Source organism: Pelecanus crispus, chromosome 5, assembly GCF_030463565.1.
Source record: "Pelecanus crispus isolate bPelCri1 chromosome 5, bPelCri1.pri, whole genome shotgun sequence".
In the NCBI taxonomy this organism is placed as follows: Eukaryota; Metazoa; Chordata; class Aves; order Pelecaniformes; family Pelecanidae; genus Pelecanus; species Pelecanus crispus.
Window position 1 is genome coordinate 31,666,662 of NC_134647.1, and position 13,992 is coordinate 31,680,653.

General features: G+C 38.0%; 1 protein-coding gene across 3 annotated transcripts in view; it reads left to right on the top strand.

Annotated features, from left to right (window-relative positions):
* HYCC2 (hyccin PI4KA lipid kinase complex subunit 2) overlaps window positions 1-13,992 on the top strand; it is a 56,380-nt gene that overhangs the window by 35,781 nt on the left and 6,607 nt on the right. For 2 of the 3 annotated variants that reach the window (XM_075711353.1, XM_075711354.1), the window contains exons 8-13: window positions 190-305; window positions 1,068-1,163; window positions 2,930-3,046; window positions 3,744-3,831; window positions 8,095-8,254; window positions 9,435-9,602. In XM_075711353.1, coding sequence (XP_075567468.1) covers window positions 190-305; window positions 1,068-1,163; window positions 2,930-3,046; window positions 3,744-3,831; window positions 8,095-8,254; window positions 9,435-9,602 — 745 coding nt within the window. The remainder of the gene's footprint in view (window positions 1-189; window positions 306-1,067; window positions 1,164-2,929; window positions 3,047-3,743; window positions 3,832-8,094; window positions 8,255-9,434; window positions 9,603-13,992) is intronic. The other variant, XM_075711355.1, reaches the window with a different exon arrangement.

Here is a 13,992-nt window from a genome sequence, read left to right on the forward strand (position 1 = left end):
TTATAGTAATGAAATTAGGTAATGTTTTTAGATTTACTGTATTTTGGAATAATCTTCACTTTTACAGATCACAAGACAAGTGTGTCTTTTGGCTTGGGTGGCTAGGAGTTTTAATGCTTTCGGGGACCTTTTACTTACGGCTTGATTTCTCCCCCCTCCTTCCTTCCTCCTCCCATCATCTACTTCTAGCCCTCTACTATTGGATCCATGGCTTTAACTGAAGGAGCTCTATGTCAGCATGATCTCATCAGGGTAGTTTACAGTGATCTTCATCCTCAAAGAGAAACCTTCACAGCACAGAACCGGTAGGTGGATGTATTCTGACATTAGAGGTGCTTCATTAGGCAGACAAGAAGTCCTTAAATGTTAAGACTAAATATATTATGTGTTCAGTCCTTTCTCAACGTCAAGTGCTTGGGAATAAATCTAGAGAAGAGTCTTGGTAATCTTGAGGTATGGTATTTCTGATGTTTGTTCCAACTTTGTGTGTTCTTCCAGTTCATTTAGAAGAGAGTAACTTCTCTGTCATTTCTGTGTCTGTCAGGAATGTCTTTGGGTTTACGTCTGTCAACTCAAGTTTTCCTGGAAGTGTAACAAAATTCAGCTTTGGCTCTGAGGCTGTGACTGCTCTTTCCACAGGAAGAGAGGAGTGGAGCTGAGTGGTAGACAAAACTAGGGATGAGAGAAATTGCCCTGCAGTTATAGTGACTGCCAGCTTTACTTGTGTCTAAAGCCAGTTCTGGGAAAACTGATAAAATAATTTTGAATGCATTGCAGACTTGTCCAGTTCTAGAACTTTGTCCAAATATTATGCCATATGCCATTTCCTCCATAGTTCCTGCATATGCGAATGGTTTTCAGTAATAATAAATTTAAGTGTTTAATACTGAACCTTTAATAACCTGTTTCAAGTTAGTGAATGAAAGAGGATTTCAGGATTTGTGTTTACCTCTGATACTTTTTCCTGTGAGGTATTTTTGAGACTGAGTTGTAGAATTATTGTGTCAAATTCTGATGAAATATTAAGAATTTAAACCATGCAAAGTTTTGCTCTTGTCTCTTTTCAGGTTTGAGGTGCTGAGCTTTCTTATGCTGTGCTACAATTCTGCTATTGTCTATATGCCTGACTCTTCTTACCAATCGCTTTGTAGGATGGGTTCCAGGTGAGACACTTGCTTTGAAATAGTCTTGCAGGGTGCATCAAGGCTTCTAAATATTCATCCAGCAAAAAAAGAATTAATTTACTTGTTGTGTTTAATAACTTACAATATTTAACTCTTGGTCAGTCCTGCAATTTAATTGGAAATTTGAAGCTGTGCTTGCATATAGATAAAACACGTGGATTATTTTACTACTGCGTGGGCTTTTGTTCTAGTTATGTAACTTTCTGTTATTTGTAAAGAAAAAAAAAAGCAATTTTGGGGAAAAATTACTTGAAGCTACTCAGACTGATTTGCATTTTTTGGATTTACATATCTTTCGGACATTTTTCAGTATGGTCAGCTTAAAAATCCTGTGAGGAATACCACCAGTTTCCTCTGCTTCCAAATGTTAATGTCTTGCTTCTCAGGATGGTTTATATGAAGTGCTTACACAATGTTCTGGGTTTTAGTGGTTTGTTTGGATTTTTCTTTGGGGTTTTTTTGGCTTTTTTTTTTGTTTGGTTTTCTTTTACCCCCCTTCCTTTTTTTCCCTGATAATAACAACCCACTTTCTGGATAATTCACTACTGTGATTTCTCAAACTCTTACACATGCCCTTTATATAACCTTCTGCTTGAATAGTCTTACAAGCATCTGGTTGGCAAAGGTCCCTGCTTTTTGTTCTGAAAGATCTCAAGTATATCTGATATTCCCATATGCCTGTTTTTACCAGAATTTTTGTCTAAAATGAGATAAATCGTCTCTCCTGCTACCCCCAAAGCAGAGGAACCTCTTTAAATGTTTTTGATTTAGCTTGTTTGCTTCAGCACAACGCTGCCGTGAAAGAAAAGCATTACATGCAATTCAGTTATGTAGCAAAGAAGGATCAGACTAGCTTCCAACAACACACATTCTGTAGTAACACACACATGCAGTTAAGATTATAGCTTGTTTTCTTTCCTGTGATTTCTGATGGGAATGGGTTAATTCTTGGTATACTTCCATCATCTTCATTTGAGTTGTGGCTATGCTAAATTTGCCAAATATGTTGAATTTTTCTGCATTTGAAAATGAGTTCCATTCTTTGGGTAGAGAAGTGAGACAACATTTTATAGGTAGGGATTTTATTTGTTGTTTTTGAAACAGTGCAGCAGTTACTATGTATTAGTGGCCATGTGTTGCTTCCATGATGAAGATTCAGATATTAAAGTTATGAATAAATTATTCTGTTTTTTTATGGAGACCCGATGCTATGCAGTATATGGGAAGGCAGGCCCTTTTTCAAGGGTCAGAAGTGGTTTTTTTTTTTAGAAGGCAGCTGAGAGCAATTCTCAAGAGTACAGTATCTGTGTTTTGAACTTTAGGTAAAAGGTGATTGCATGCTGTCATCATACATTAGATGGGAGATGGCATATTTCTCTTCTGTACTACTGAAATGTTTCCTTTAAAGTTGGTTTCAGTTACTGAATTTTGGGGAGGGTCTCCTACTTGGTGGCTGGTGGTACAGAACATCTTGCTACCCTCATTCTTTAGAAGCTGGTTATGATTTGAAGAAAACAGATGGAGTTAATGGCTTCTATGGGAATAACACTGGATTATCAGCAAGCCACATCTCAAGGCACTGCTATAAAACTGCTTTAATGGTTGGGGGAGCAACATAAGAATGTTCTATGTTGTGTACTTGTATTTTGAAAAATAAATTTTGAAAATAAACTAAAATCTCTGATGTAAAGACATTTGGAGTCTTTGTGGGGTCAACATTTTGTTACAATGGCGTGTTTTTTTAGGCTGTGTGTGAGTGGATTTCCACGGCAGCATGAGAAACGCTGGAAAGAGCACTGTGGTAGAGTGGTGTTAGACCCTGACTTCATGGTGCAGCTGCTCACGGGTGTCTATTACGCCATGTAAGTGGATGGGGGTTTTTGTATAAAGAGGAATGTCTGGTTTTAGCTAAATTAAAATATAAATGCTAACTGTTTTATGGTTGAAAAAAATAGTTAAACTCATAACACAAGTTTATAACTTGATTAGTGTATTTCCTGTTACTTGCTCACTCAGCCATAACAATTTGAAAGTATCTTCGTCAGCATTGAATTAGGTGATGAAGGGCCAGCAGTAGGTGCTGAAAAGAGTGAGGCTTCTGGCTTCATCTTCTCCCAAGTTTCTGCTACCACCAGATACCTTCTGTTCACAAGAATGATGAGCTTGGTTGCCAGGATAACCTGATGAAATGCAGACCTTTTGAATGGCAGTAGCTTCTGAGGTAGCAAAAATCCATTTCTGATGGAAATTCAGTTCTGCTAAGTAGTGTTAACCTTCACATCTTGACCCCATGTTTTTTTATTGTTTGAGGTTGTCCTGATTATGGCATCAACTTTGTCTTGCTTGGAGGTGACAGGAAGCAGCTTTTTTGTTATACCAACAAGATTAATAATGAAATGCTTTGCCTGTACTTCTAAAAGAAGCAAAGGGGCTGGGGTGTACATACAGTTGATGAACTCTCTACATAAGCAAACAAGCGAGGAGCTGGATTTGGGCAGAAAAAAAGACAAGATTGAGTTCATAAGCTATGAAAGATAAATATCTATCTTTACTTTTTAGATATAATGGTCAGTGGGATCTTGGCCAGGAGGTATTGGAGGACATAATTTACAGAGCCCAGCTTGAACTCTACTCACAGCCTCTGCTGGTAAGAAACAATCCATTGCAATCATAAATTGATTTGGTTAAGGTTAAATGGACTTGGTTAAGGAGTATGGATGTGTTTCTGAAGTGGATTGGATTCATTTAATGAAAGCAGTAAAGGCCATTTACTGCACTCCCAAATGCAAGTGGTTGTCAACAGCTGGTGTTTTCAACATAGCTATTTACACCATGCTTTTTCTCCTTGAGTATTCAGCTAGGGTGTTGGGATCTCGTAGGACTCATTGATGCTGAAAGCTAGGATTTTCTAATGTATTACAGTTGGATAAAAATGTTTATGTCGTTTGGCCTAAGATACCAATGAGTGATTCAAAGAAGCTTAACCAAATGCTTATATGTCATAAGACATTGGTTGTACAAAAGGTGTTTTCTTTGCTTCTAGACCTTCAGCAGGTCTTAGAATATGCTGTGTAGTTTAACTGATAGCACAGTAGAAAAAGCAACAATAGGACAGAGCTGAAAGTGAAAAGGAGCTTCATCTCCAGAGTCAATGTCAGATTTTGATTGATCAAAGTCACGCAGGTCTTAATCTTTACCTTATTTAGTGGAGCAGCAATAGAATGGAGTTCTTCTGATTGTTTGGCTTCTTCAGTTTCTACTATACTTGCTGTTCTGATCATAAAAAGAGAGAAATGAAAAGGGCGAGGTGGTGAAACTGGGCTGGATGCAGGTGAGTGTGATTGGGGCGGATGAGGAGGTTGACAGAGAGAAAGGAGGGATGGAAAGATTTTATTTTTTATCAGATATAGGAATCAACATAAGAGGGAAAATTAAAGAGAATAAAGTAAATAGACTATTGTCTCAGTTTCTGCATCAGAATTATGTCTGGAAGCCTTTAGTGCTCCTCTGAACTAACAGCAGTAACATTTCACTGCTTTTTCCATAACTGAGAAAGGAGTGGATTGGGAAAAATCTTTTTATGTGGCAACCTGAGATCCCTCGCTTCTGCAGTAAATTACATAAAATTATTCTCTTGATTAATATTGGCTGTAAAATTTATCTACAGGCTTTCTGACACTGCTGCATTTTAAATGCTTGGTATCCATTGAATTATTATAATAGTTGGTTCCTTTTGGAAATGACTCATCACTCCATCAGACTGAAAGTTTTAAATTAAATATTGAACCTGCTGAATTGGGCCACCCTATCAAACTACTACATTTAAAAGGTGTGTAGGAGGATCTGGAACTTAATTCAATTGATGATATGACAGTTTTCAGTCCTGACTGTTCATTTTTAATCAGTTTGGCCTTAGAGATTACTTCTAATTGTAAGAATCTTCTAGAATGTCTTTGTTTTTTCCGAACTTATTTTTGCCTCTCCATCCCATTGTCTGCCATCCCCATGTCATGCCATCACCAATTTTTCCCCCTTTCCCCAGTTGTCAGGCTTTTCATGCATGAGTGCAGGCACATCTGTGGGGTTTTCTTCTTAATACTCTGATCGTTGCCTTGCTTCCTATCTTGTTTTACTGCAATTTTTAAAAAGCAGCTTTAAGAAAGCTGTCAGCTTTATAAAAAGCTGACCTGCATGTCCTTGGCCTCATGCTATATGTTCAAGCAATTTGACTTTTTCAAAGGTTGGAGTCCTTTCACCTCATTGCATTCTCCAAGAGATCTGTATAATTTAGCAGCATTATAAAATTTTGTATTTTAAACTTAAAACTACTTGCACCAAGTAAAATATTGTCTGTGCAGTATCCCAGATAAGTTTCAAGTTCAGCCTCTGCCGATGATTTCCTAACAGCAGCAAATTCTTTGAAGTCCATTTAATATTTAGGCAGACCCCCTTGTTAGGATTATTTTTAGATATCTGTACTCAAGCTATTTGTATAATTATGGGAATACCATCAGTCATCATTACAATGAGAAACATCACAGTCCCTGTGTTTGGGTATGTCTCTCAGAGAAATATTTTGGATAATATAGTAGATCCATGCTCTTATTTAAATAAGTTTATATTGCCTGTGGACTAAAAAAAAAACAAAAAAAACCAAAAAAACCCCCAAACCAACCTGAAATAGCAGCATCAGAAAGTTATGAAGTATCTGTAATGTAGAAGTAGTCATCTTTCACTGTTAACCCAGAGACTGCACTGGAAAGTGCAAGAAGTAATGCAAGGGAAAGGCTTTTTCTGGGAAAAGAAAAGTATCTCTGTTAACAAACACTGGGTATTGGTTTTCATAGTCATGAAAACTGGGAGTTTCTACAGAGGGAAGCTAATCACCAAGACTCAGTATTACTACCAAGCTATCCTGCACCTGGGGAGTAGTTCAGTTCCAGTCTACCAGTCTCTTCCTCTGAACACAAGAGTTCTGCACTTGTTTCAGACTGAAATACCTGTCTTCAGTGCAGAGATGCACAGGCTTTCTTAGCCTGGTGCACAAGAAGCATGGATCAGCAAGTCCCTGTTGTGACAACACCTTTATCCAGTGTATTTTATTGATGTACTTACTGCTTTTGTTGGATGTTCTTTTCGTTAGAGCTCCTTTCTGGTAGGCAAGAGTGGACGTCTGGCCTGAAACCAGCCCTCCTTTGTCATTGATAGTTGCAGACTTGGCTTGCCAAGTCTGAATTGTGCTGTTTGTTTGTTTTCCTGCCTTTCAGTGCTGGATTAGACATAGTGAACAAGTTTTTTTGCATCCTGAAGGATCACAGTTTTTTTTTTTTCTGTCAGAGAAGGGCTGTGACTCATTCAAACTGGTTGTTTAGATTGTTTCAAAGTTTTACGGTTGCATTGATTTTTATCTCCATATGGTTTTCCTCAGTCTAGAAGTACAATTTATGCTGTTAGAAAGGGCCAGCTGTTAAAAGGTTCAACAACCAGAAGTGCTCTGTCACTTTTCTGGTGCCGTTGCAGAAGCTTTCTGCTAGTAATTTTTAGATTTTTAATCCTGTATGCTGAGAAGGGTACCTATTCAAAAGCAGACACAACTCTAGTGAGTAGAAGATGGGAAGGCAAACCATTGTACGCTGTTGAACTTGCTCTGCTTTGGTTCAGTACAGCAGAAATGAATTTCTGAAGTCTTTAATGTGATCAAGGATAGGGTGAATGCAGTTTGTACCATTTCAAGAGGATGGCATGGAAAAAAGGCTATGTGTGAACAGGAGAGTAGTTTACAAACAAGTGTTGAGGCCAAGAGAATTGGCTAGCGAAGGGGAAATTAATGTTGGACAAGTAGAAGACAGAATGTAGGAAGTCAGGTGTCTGTGAAATATAAGAGATCTATGAATTCAGTTGTTAAGTTTAAAATATGTCTAATACTTTTATTCCTGGTTGGTTGTATAAAGTCAATTTTGGAAAAATCAAGGTGTGTTCACTTTGAAATTTTTTTTTTTAAGTTTTACATCACATTTTGTGTGCAGCAACTTTGTTATTGTTGAATACTGCACATACCACAGAGACCCAGCTTGCTTTTCAAGAGCTGGTACACAAGTTCACTTTTTGAACAATTTACTTGTAAACTAGGAAACATTAACTGAAAGTTGCTTTTTCTAATTTTTTAAAGTAAATCTCTAATCCCACAAAGGCACTTTATAGGAAATTAAAAGAAGTAGTTAAAACATCAAAGCAAAAAGGGGTCACTTGTTCTCCTCAAAGATGCAAAACAAAACTTCTAAATTTATAATAGGCTATTACAATTAAAAATTAGATATAATAAAGATGAATGCATTTTAATGATTTGATACTCATTGCTTAGATTGCAAACTTTTTTTTTTTTTTTTAAATCTTGCAAGTACCTGCAGTCTAATATCCTTGGTTAGTTTGGGTTGGGTTTTTTTGGGGGGGGGTGGGGGGAGTGGGGTGCATGGGGTCGGGGGGGTGGAAACTGGCCCTGTGTCCCCCATGCACAAGGCTATATGCTGTTTGCATTGGCTTGGCATGTGACTTAGTTATATGGCATTCTTGTCATAAAACATAAATGGTACTTTCCTTGTCATTTTGCAGTCTCTTTTGGATGGAGACCTCCTTTGGTAGGTTGTTACCTCTGTCAGTACAGGTGGCAAGCATGGAACAAAATAAATGACCTCAAAAAATGGAGAAAATTCAGCTATATTTCTGGGAATAGGATTGTGATGAGCTTTTCAATGTAGTTATCAACTGTGAATCTTTGGGATGGGGCCATCCATCTGGATGGGATCTGGCATAATTAACAGTTCTTGGTTGTTTCTGTATCCAGCAAGAGATCTAATATTGCCACTAGTGCAATCAAGAACAGTAGTAGTACGGCATTTTATTTTTATCTTAGGTTGCAAATGCCATGAAGAACTCGCTGCCCTTTGATGCTCCTGATGCATCGCAAGAAGGCCAGAAGGTACTGAAAGTAGAAGTTACTCCGACAGTGCCGAGGATTTCTCGGACTGCTATTACAACAGCTTCTATCCGTCGTCATCGCTGGAGGAGAGAAGGTGAGCTTTCTTTGCCAAGAGCAAATACTGTAGTGTACTGTATTCATCATCATCACTGTAATCTGGCTTCTGAGTTTGAATGTTTGCAGAACAGTTGGTTGGGGTTTTTTGTTTGTTTGTTTTTGAAAAGTGATACTCCATGACAGTGTGTAGTATTTTACATCTTCAGAGCACTGCATGAACATGAACGTTTGTGGTGTTTGTTTTGTTTTGGATTTGGTGATAATCCATGAGGTAGGTGAGAAATGGAGAAGCTGGAAAATGTTCAATAAGACTTCTTTTTCTCTCCATGTAACACGGCATAAAATTGTCCACACTAAAACTCAACTGCCTCCCATCATAAATAGCTCAGAGAATGAATGGTATTATCCAGACCTTGATAGGGTTCTAGCTACCTAACGCTACTGAAGGCAGTGGGAGAGGAAAAAAACAACATCACATTCCTACTGTCATATGGCCCATGTCATACGAGAGGGACCATGTCATAAAATAGTTTTGGATAGCTTAGTCCTTATTTTTTCCTCAGTGCGTACTTATGTCATATGGAAATGTGCTTGACTGTATGAAGAAAAAACAAAAAAAATGTAGTAATATTTACCTTGATATGATGACATCTTCAGTGTAGGTGTAGCAAAAAGCTTGCTTTGAAATCACTTTGTCATACTTACAAAGCTTTGCTGCATGTATAAAACATTGATTAAAAAAAGCTGCATAAATGGCTGAAGGTAAAAAGCAGAATAACCTAAAAATAAACTGAGGGTAAAAGAGCCTGAAAACAAGGATTACATACTTTCCTGTGGTACTCTTTTCTTTTTTTTTTTTTTTTCTCTTTTTTTTTCTTTTTTTCTCCTCCTCCTCTGTATCATGTGCCAAAGGATTTGATGACCTCTGGTCTTCAGCTGAATCAGGATGTCCAGGATTACAAGTAGCTGTCTTCTGTTTTCAGGACTCTGGGTCATGTTTGTCTTCACTGTAGTTGCCATTATATTCATTTGCTAGTCTCTGGTCTACAGTATAGCCCACCTGTCCCTTTCTGTGGATGTTCTCACAACTTTTAACTAAGCATGGGTAGTGTTTTGTGTTTGTTCCACGTCCGCATAAATCTTCTATTTTCCCTGCCTGGGTTGGAATGCCAAGAAAAAAATAGAAAAGCACTAAAATGTTATATGTTGAATCCCAGATGGCTTTGACTTCTCAAACGAGGCTGACTCAAGCATACCTGGCTCACCGATCCAACACGGCTCCACAGACCTAGGGATCAAACGTGAGCAAGAGGGGGAGGTGCTGATGCACAGGACCCCTGAGCATGGCTTCCCGGAGTCCACCTTGGCAGCAGCCACAACAGAGGGTAGGACAGAGATGAGGAGGCAGAAGTCAGTGAGGCAGTTGCTGGAGGACGATCCTGGCTCCCTATCCCCAAGCAGAACTTCTTTCCATTCTAGTGTGTGTTTCCGCTATCCCAGGGTGTATTAGCTTCTCTTTGCAATACACGCATCCCCTATATACCTAACATCAGGTCAGGTACTACCTTTTGTTATCACGTGGGCTGGCCCGGGGCTTGCATCTGTGTGGTGAAAGACTGCTTGGCATGGCAAAAAAATTAAAAAAGACAGGGGTAATAACCGAAAGCTTTGGGATTGCTTGGAAACTTTCTATTACTGAGCATGTTTAATCTAGTATTCAGAAGGAAAAAATGCACCAGATGAACATGAATCTAGTCCTGAAAAGTAGACAGTATAGCATATAAATGGATTTGGCTACAACTTAGTTACAATAGTGTCTTGTTAATCTGCAGTTTTTAAATTTCCAAGAAAGAATTCTGTTCCCATTAAAAGTCAAACCTATCTAAGACAGATGTACAACTGCTGTTGTTTTTATTTGCCAGTCATCCTTTAATTGAAAATTCATACACATATAACTTGTTGATATGAATGAGCTGGCTGCTCTAAAGACAAGTGCCAAAAAAGTGCTTGTGTTTTCAAGAAGAAATCGGGTTGTCATGTTTCTGAAAACTTTAGGAACGATTACTGCTTTCTTTCTCAGTCATGCTGTCCACACAAATGCTGTAGGACTTTGTATGTCTGCTCTGCATCCAAGAGTAGCAGATAGAGTAGTTGGTAGAAATTTATTTTGCTTCAGTTCATCTATTCATTTTCTCCTCTTTACTCCATAAAAGACGGGGTTTTGAGTACTGAATTTAAACCATGATTTCTCCTCAGAGATGAGAATTAATTTCTTGTAAATTTACCTAAACACATTTTCAAGTGTTCTCCTATCTTAAGTCATCTTTTCTATCTGAACGTTCCTTTGGTATTTCCAGCCTCTATAAGCATATCAGTTGATCATAAATGAGATTGATTTGCACATTTGGATATGAGCTACCTAGGTTTAAGATTCGTTCTTCTGGAAACAATAATCTGGAGAATTTGGAGATTTAATGTAGTGTTATCACAGAATCCTTACCCTTAATCAGAGTTGCTATCAAACAGTAATTAAGACATCATGCTTCAGTAGAAGATAGTCACATTAAAATGTTTGGCGCGGGTTTATAATCTACTCCTTGGTGCATAGTGAATTTGAGCATGCTCAGTAAATGAGTCCTGTCTTCTTCTAAATTGACTTGTTCAGTTGGTCTTACTCCATTTTACTAAATTTTGCATGTGCATGACCTGAAGGATATGGAGAAGTACTCAGCTGCAGAGAGCCTTCTGGGAGAGACAGAAAGTGGAAAAGAAGTTGATAAAGATGTGGCCTTCTAGACTTAATTTGTTTTAAGACATCTATATAATTTGGCATGTTCTAGGATAAGGCATCATTCCACATGCTTTACTTCAATAGAAGTGGGTTAAGTACCCTTCACTTCTGTGACATTAGCAATGTATAATTACATGCTTCGGCAAACTGAATTCTGCCAGTTGATAGCATCCGGGACAAGGCCAAGGAATGGAGTTTGGCTTGATTATCAGTATAGAATTGTGTGTGTATATATAGTGATCTATTATTTTACTGATGCTGATTTCACATAAAGTTTCAGCTAGCGAATTCCCTCTTATAAATACCATTTTGATACCAAACAATATAATGAGAGACTGATGATTTCTAGTGACTTTTCAACCTTCAGGTATGGGAAAGATAAACAGAATAAAAGTCACTTTAAAAAGCTGTGTAAAACCCCTTCTTCAGATCAGTGTTTTGACCCAATAAGTAGAAAAAGGCAGAAGATTTCAAGAGTGACTCAGTAATGCCTTAGAAGGTATTCCATTTCCGGGTGGTACCAGCTGTGGTTATGTGCACTATTTTGGGTCAGTGGAGAATGCTGTATCTACGTCTACAGGATTAATTATGTACAGGCATAAATAACGAATTCTTTGGGGACGGACTTTTTCCGATAAAGAACAGTGAGAGTCCTGAGCATGCACTGTAGTGCAACTGATATGATTTCTGTCAGGTTGCACTGTCTCTTCCTCTTCTGGCCTTAGAGTAGAAGAGTGCTTGGGATGAGTAGGTTTTTAGTTTTTCTTTTCTTTTTTAATTGTCTTACTGGTCGGGGGAGGGGGGAGCATGGGAAAGAAAACTTTATGACTTCGTCCTGGTTTTCCCCCTAAACAGAGTATGTAAGGACTCAAACATTTTTTATTTTTTTCCTGAGGGCAGTTTTTAGAGGAAAAATAGGATGTATTGGGAAAAGAATATGTGTTTTCTGAATTACTTCAATCCCACTGAGAACTTCTGTAGGTGTATGGATCTGACTAGACAGAAATTCTCTTGCATGTTGTCTTCTCTATCTTCTTCATTTTTGAGCACTGCTGGACTGCTTGGGCCTCTGTATAGTTGCAACATCCAAAAGCTTGCAACAACCCCTCTCAGTCTTGTCTTTAAATTTTGTGGATAAAATGCCACCTTTTTTGGTACGACTCTTCTGCTTCACTGCCCCTGAATAGGAATGTCTGTTTTAGCATCCTGTTACTCAGCAACATTGTAACATGAACTTTGAAGATGACTAATGTTCTTGTAATAACAAAAAGCTTAGCAGTATTGTCTGGAGATACCTTCTTGCAAGTTACACATCTTTCATTTGAATAAGAAGGGCTTGAGAGGGGACTTCAGCTGCTGCTATTGCTGCTTGTAACCAAACACGCTTTCATCCAGCTTCGCATGATTATATAAAGAAACATAAATGTTGGTTTATTGAAAAAGTGTTCTTGCTTTCAGTATGTTACAGTTACATCGTACTTTTATTAGTATCTTTGATTATGTGTGGGAAGGGAGGGGGTAGTGAATGGAGATATGGTGGATTGTGAATAAAATATATCACTTTCTAATGTAAGAAAATACACTTATGTCTCAATGAGAAGATGAAGGCGTAGTTTGACCAAATGGGATGGGCAGGATGGGGGGAAAGTATATGTATTTTAAATATGGTTACAGGAAGTTAAAGCAAGTAACACACCCTTCATTTTAATAATAGCCCTTGAAAACTAAGAAGCTTCTTTTTCTAAGGCTAAAGGCTTTACCAAGGAAGGAAGACTACAGTAACATGAGCTATATTACCTTTTTGCTTCTGGGAGGCTAATAAATCAAACAGAACTATTTAAGGCTACAGAATAATCTCACATTGCATTGTCTTGAGAGAGGCCTGGGAATGGTCTGATTTGGGGACGGCTAAATATCTTTTGTAAGCTGATAGACAGTAACAGTAATTCCAAGGCAAAGTTTCCTGGAAAGAAGTAGTAAGTTTAAAACAGAATAATAAAAACTCCCTGTAAAGTTTTCTTTTTGCTTTACACTTCAGAAATGTGAAGTTGGATCAGGCTATATTCCTGCTACACAGAGGCAGCAACAACACTGAAAACTTTGTGTCTGTTCTGCTTGCCATAATGTAAAATGTTCCTTAGTGCTCTGCTAACAATCAGCATGAAAGGATGAGCTTCCACTCAGATGTTAGAATCTCTTAGATCCTTGCCACTGCTTTTTCCCCATTCCACAAAAGAGATTTAAATGTGTACTTGGTGGCAAGCTGGGTTTAACAAACTGCCAGTAGAGCAAGCAATACAGTGGCTTTACCTGGGACAGATCCACAGACTTTGCAGATTTCTCCACAGCTTTTATAAAGAAAAGCAAAATCCTTATAGCCTGAACGTCTCCTTTTTTGCTAACATGGTTAAACTGTATGTTTTTTTCCCATTGAAACAAGATATATGGAGCAAAAACTCAAGCTCCATTTTCAGTTTTGAAATTTGAATGCTGTTCAGTTTTCTACTGAAACAATAACTCTTCTTTTGAGTACTTGGAGCTTAGCAAAAGGACTGGAATAAGATTTAAAAAGAAAAAAAAAAAGTCTTCATGTGCAGCCCTAATCATATTATAGGCCTGAAAACAAGGATTTAAGAAAGAAGTTTGTCAAGCTTTTTTTTTTTTTTGTCTTTGAGATTCCAGTCAAAAGCACAGTGCCTCTTCTGATTAAAGAGGTTACATTTCTCTTAATACAAGGGTTGTTTTTCTCTCTGAAAAATCTAGATGCTGACATAAAAGCAAATATGGTGGAAGCACCTAGATAGGCTTGCTGGAAATGCAGGGAGGATTGAGCTCTGGAGGGGAGAGAACTGGGAGTTAGGTTAATTTCCAACAGAAAGTATAGTCACATTGTTTGAAGTGCCAGCTACACACAACAGAAGCCTTCTACCTCTGTTGGAGCATTGTGATTGCTGGCCTAGGAAGTAGCCTAATTCTGAGGCTTA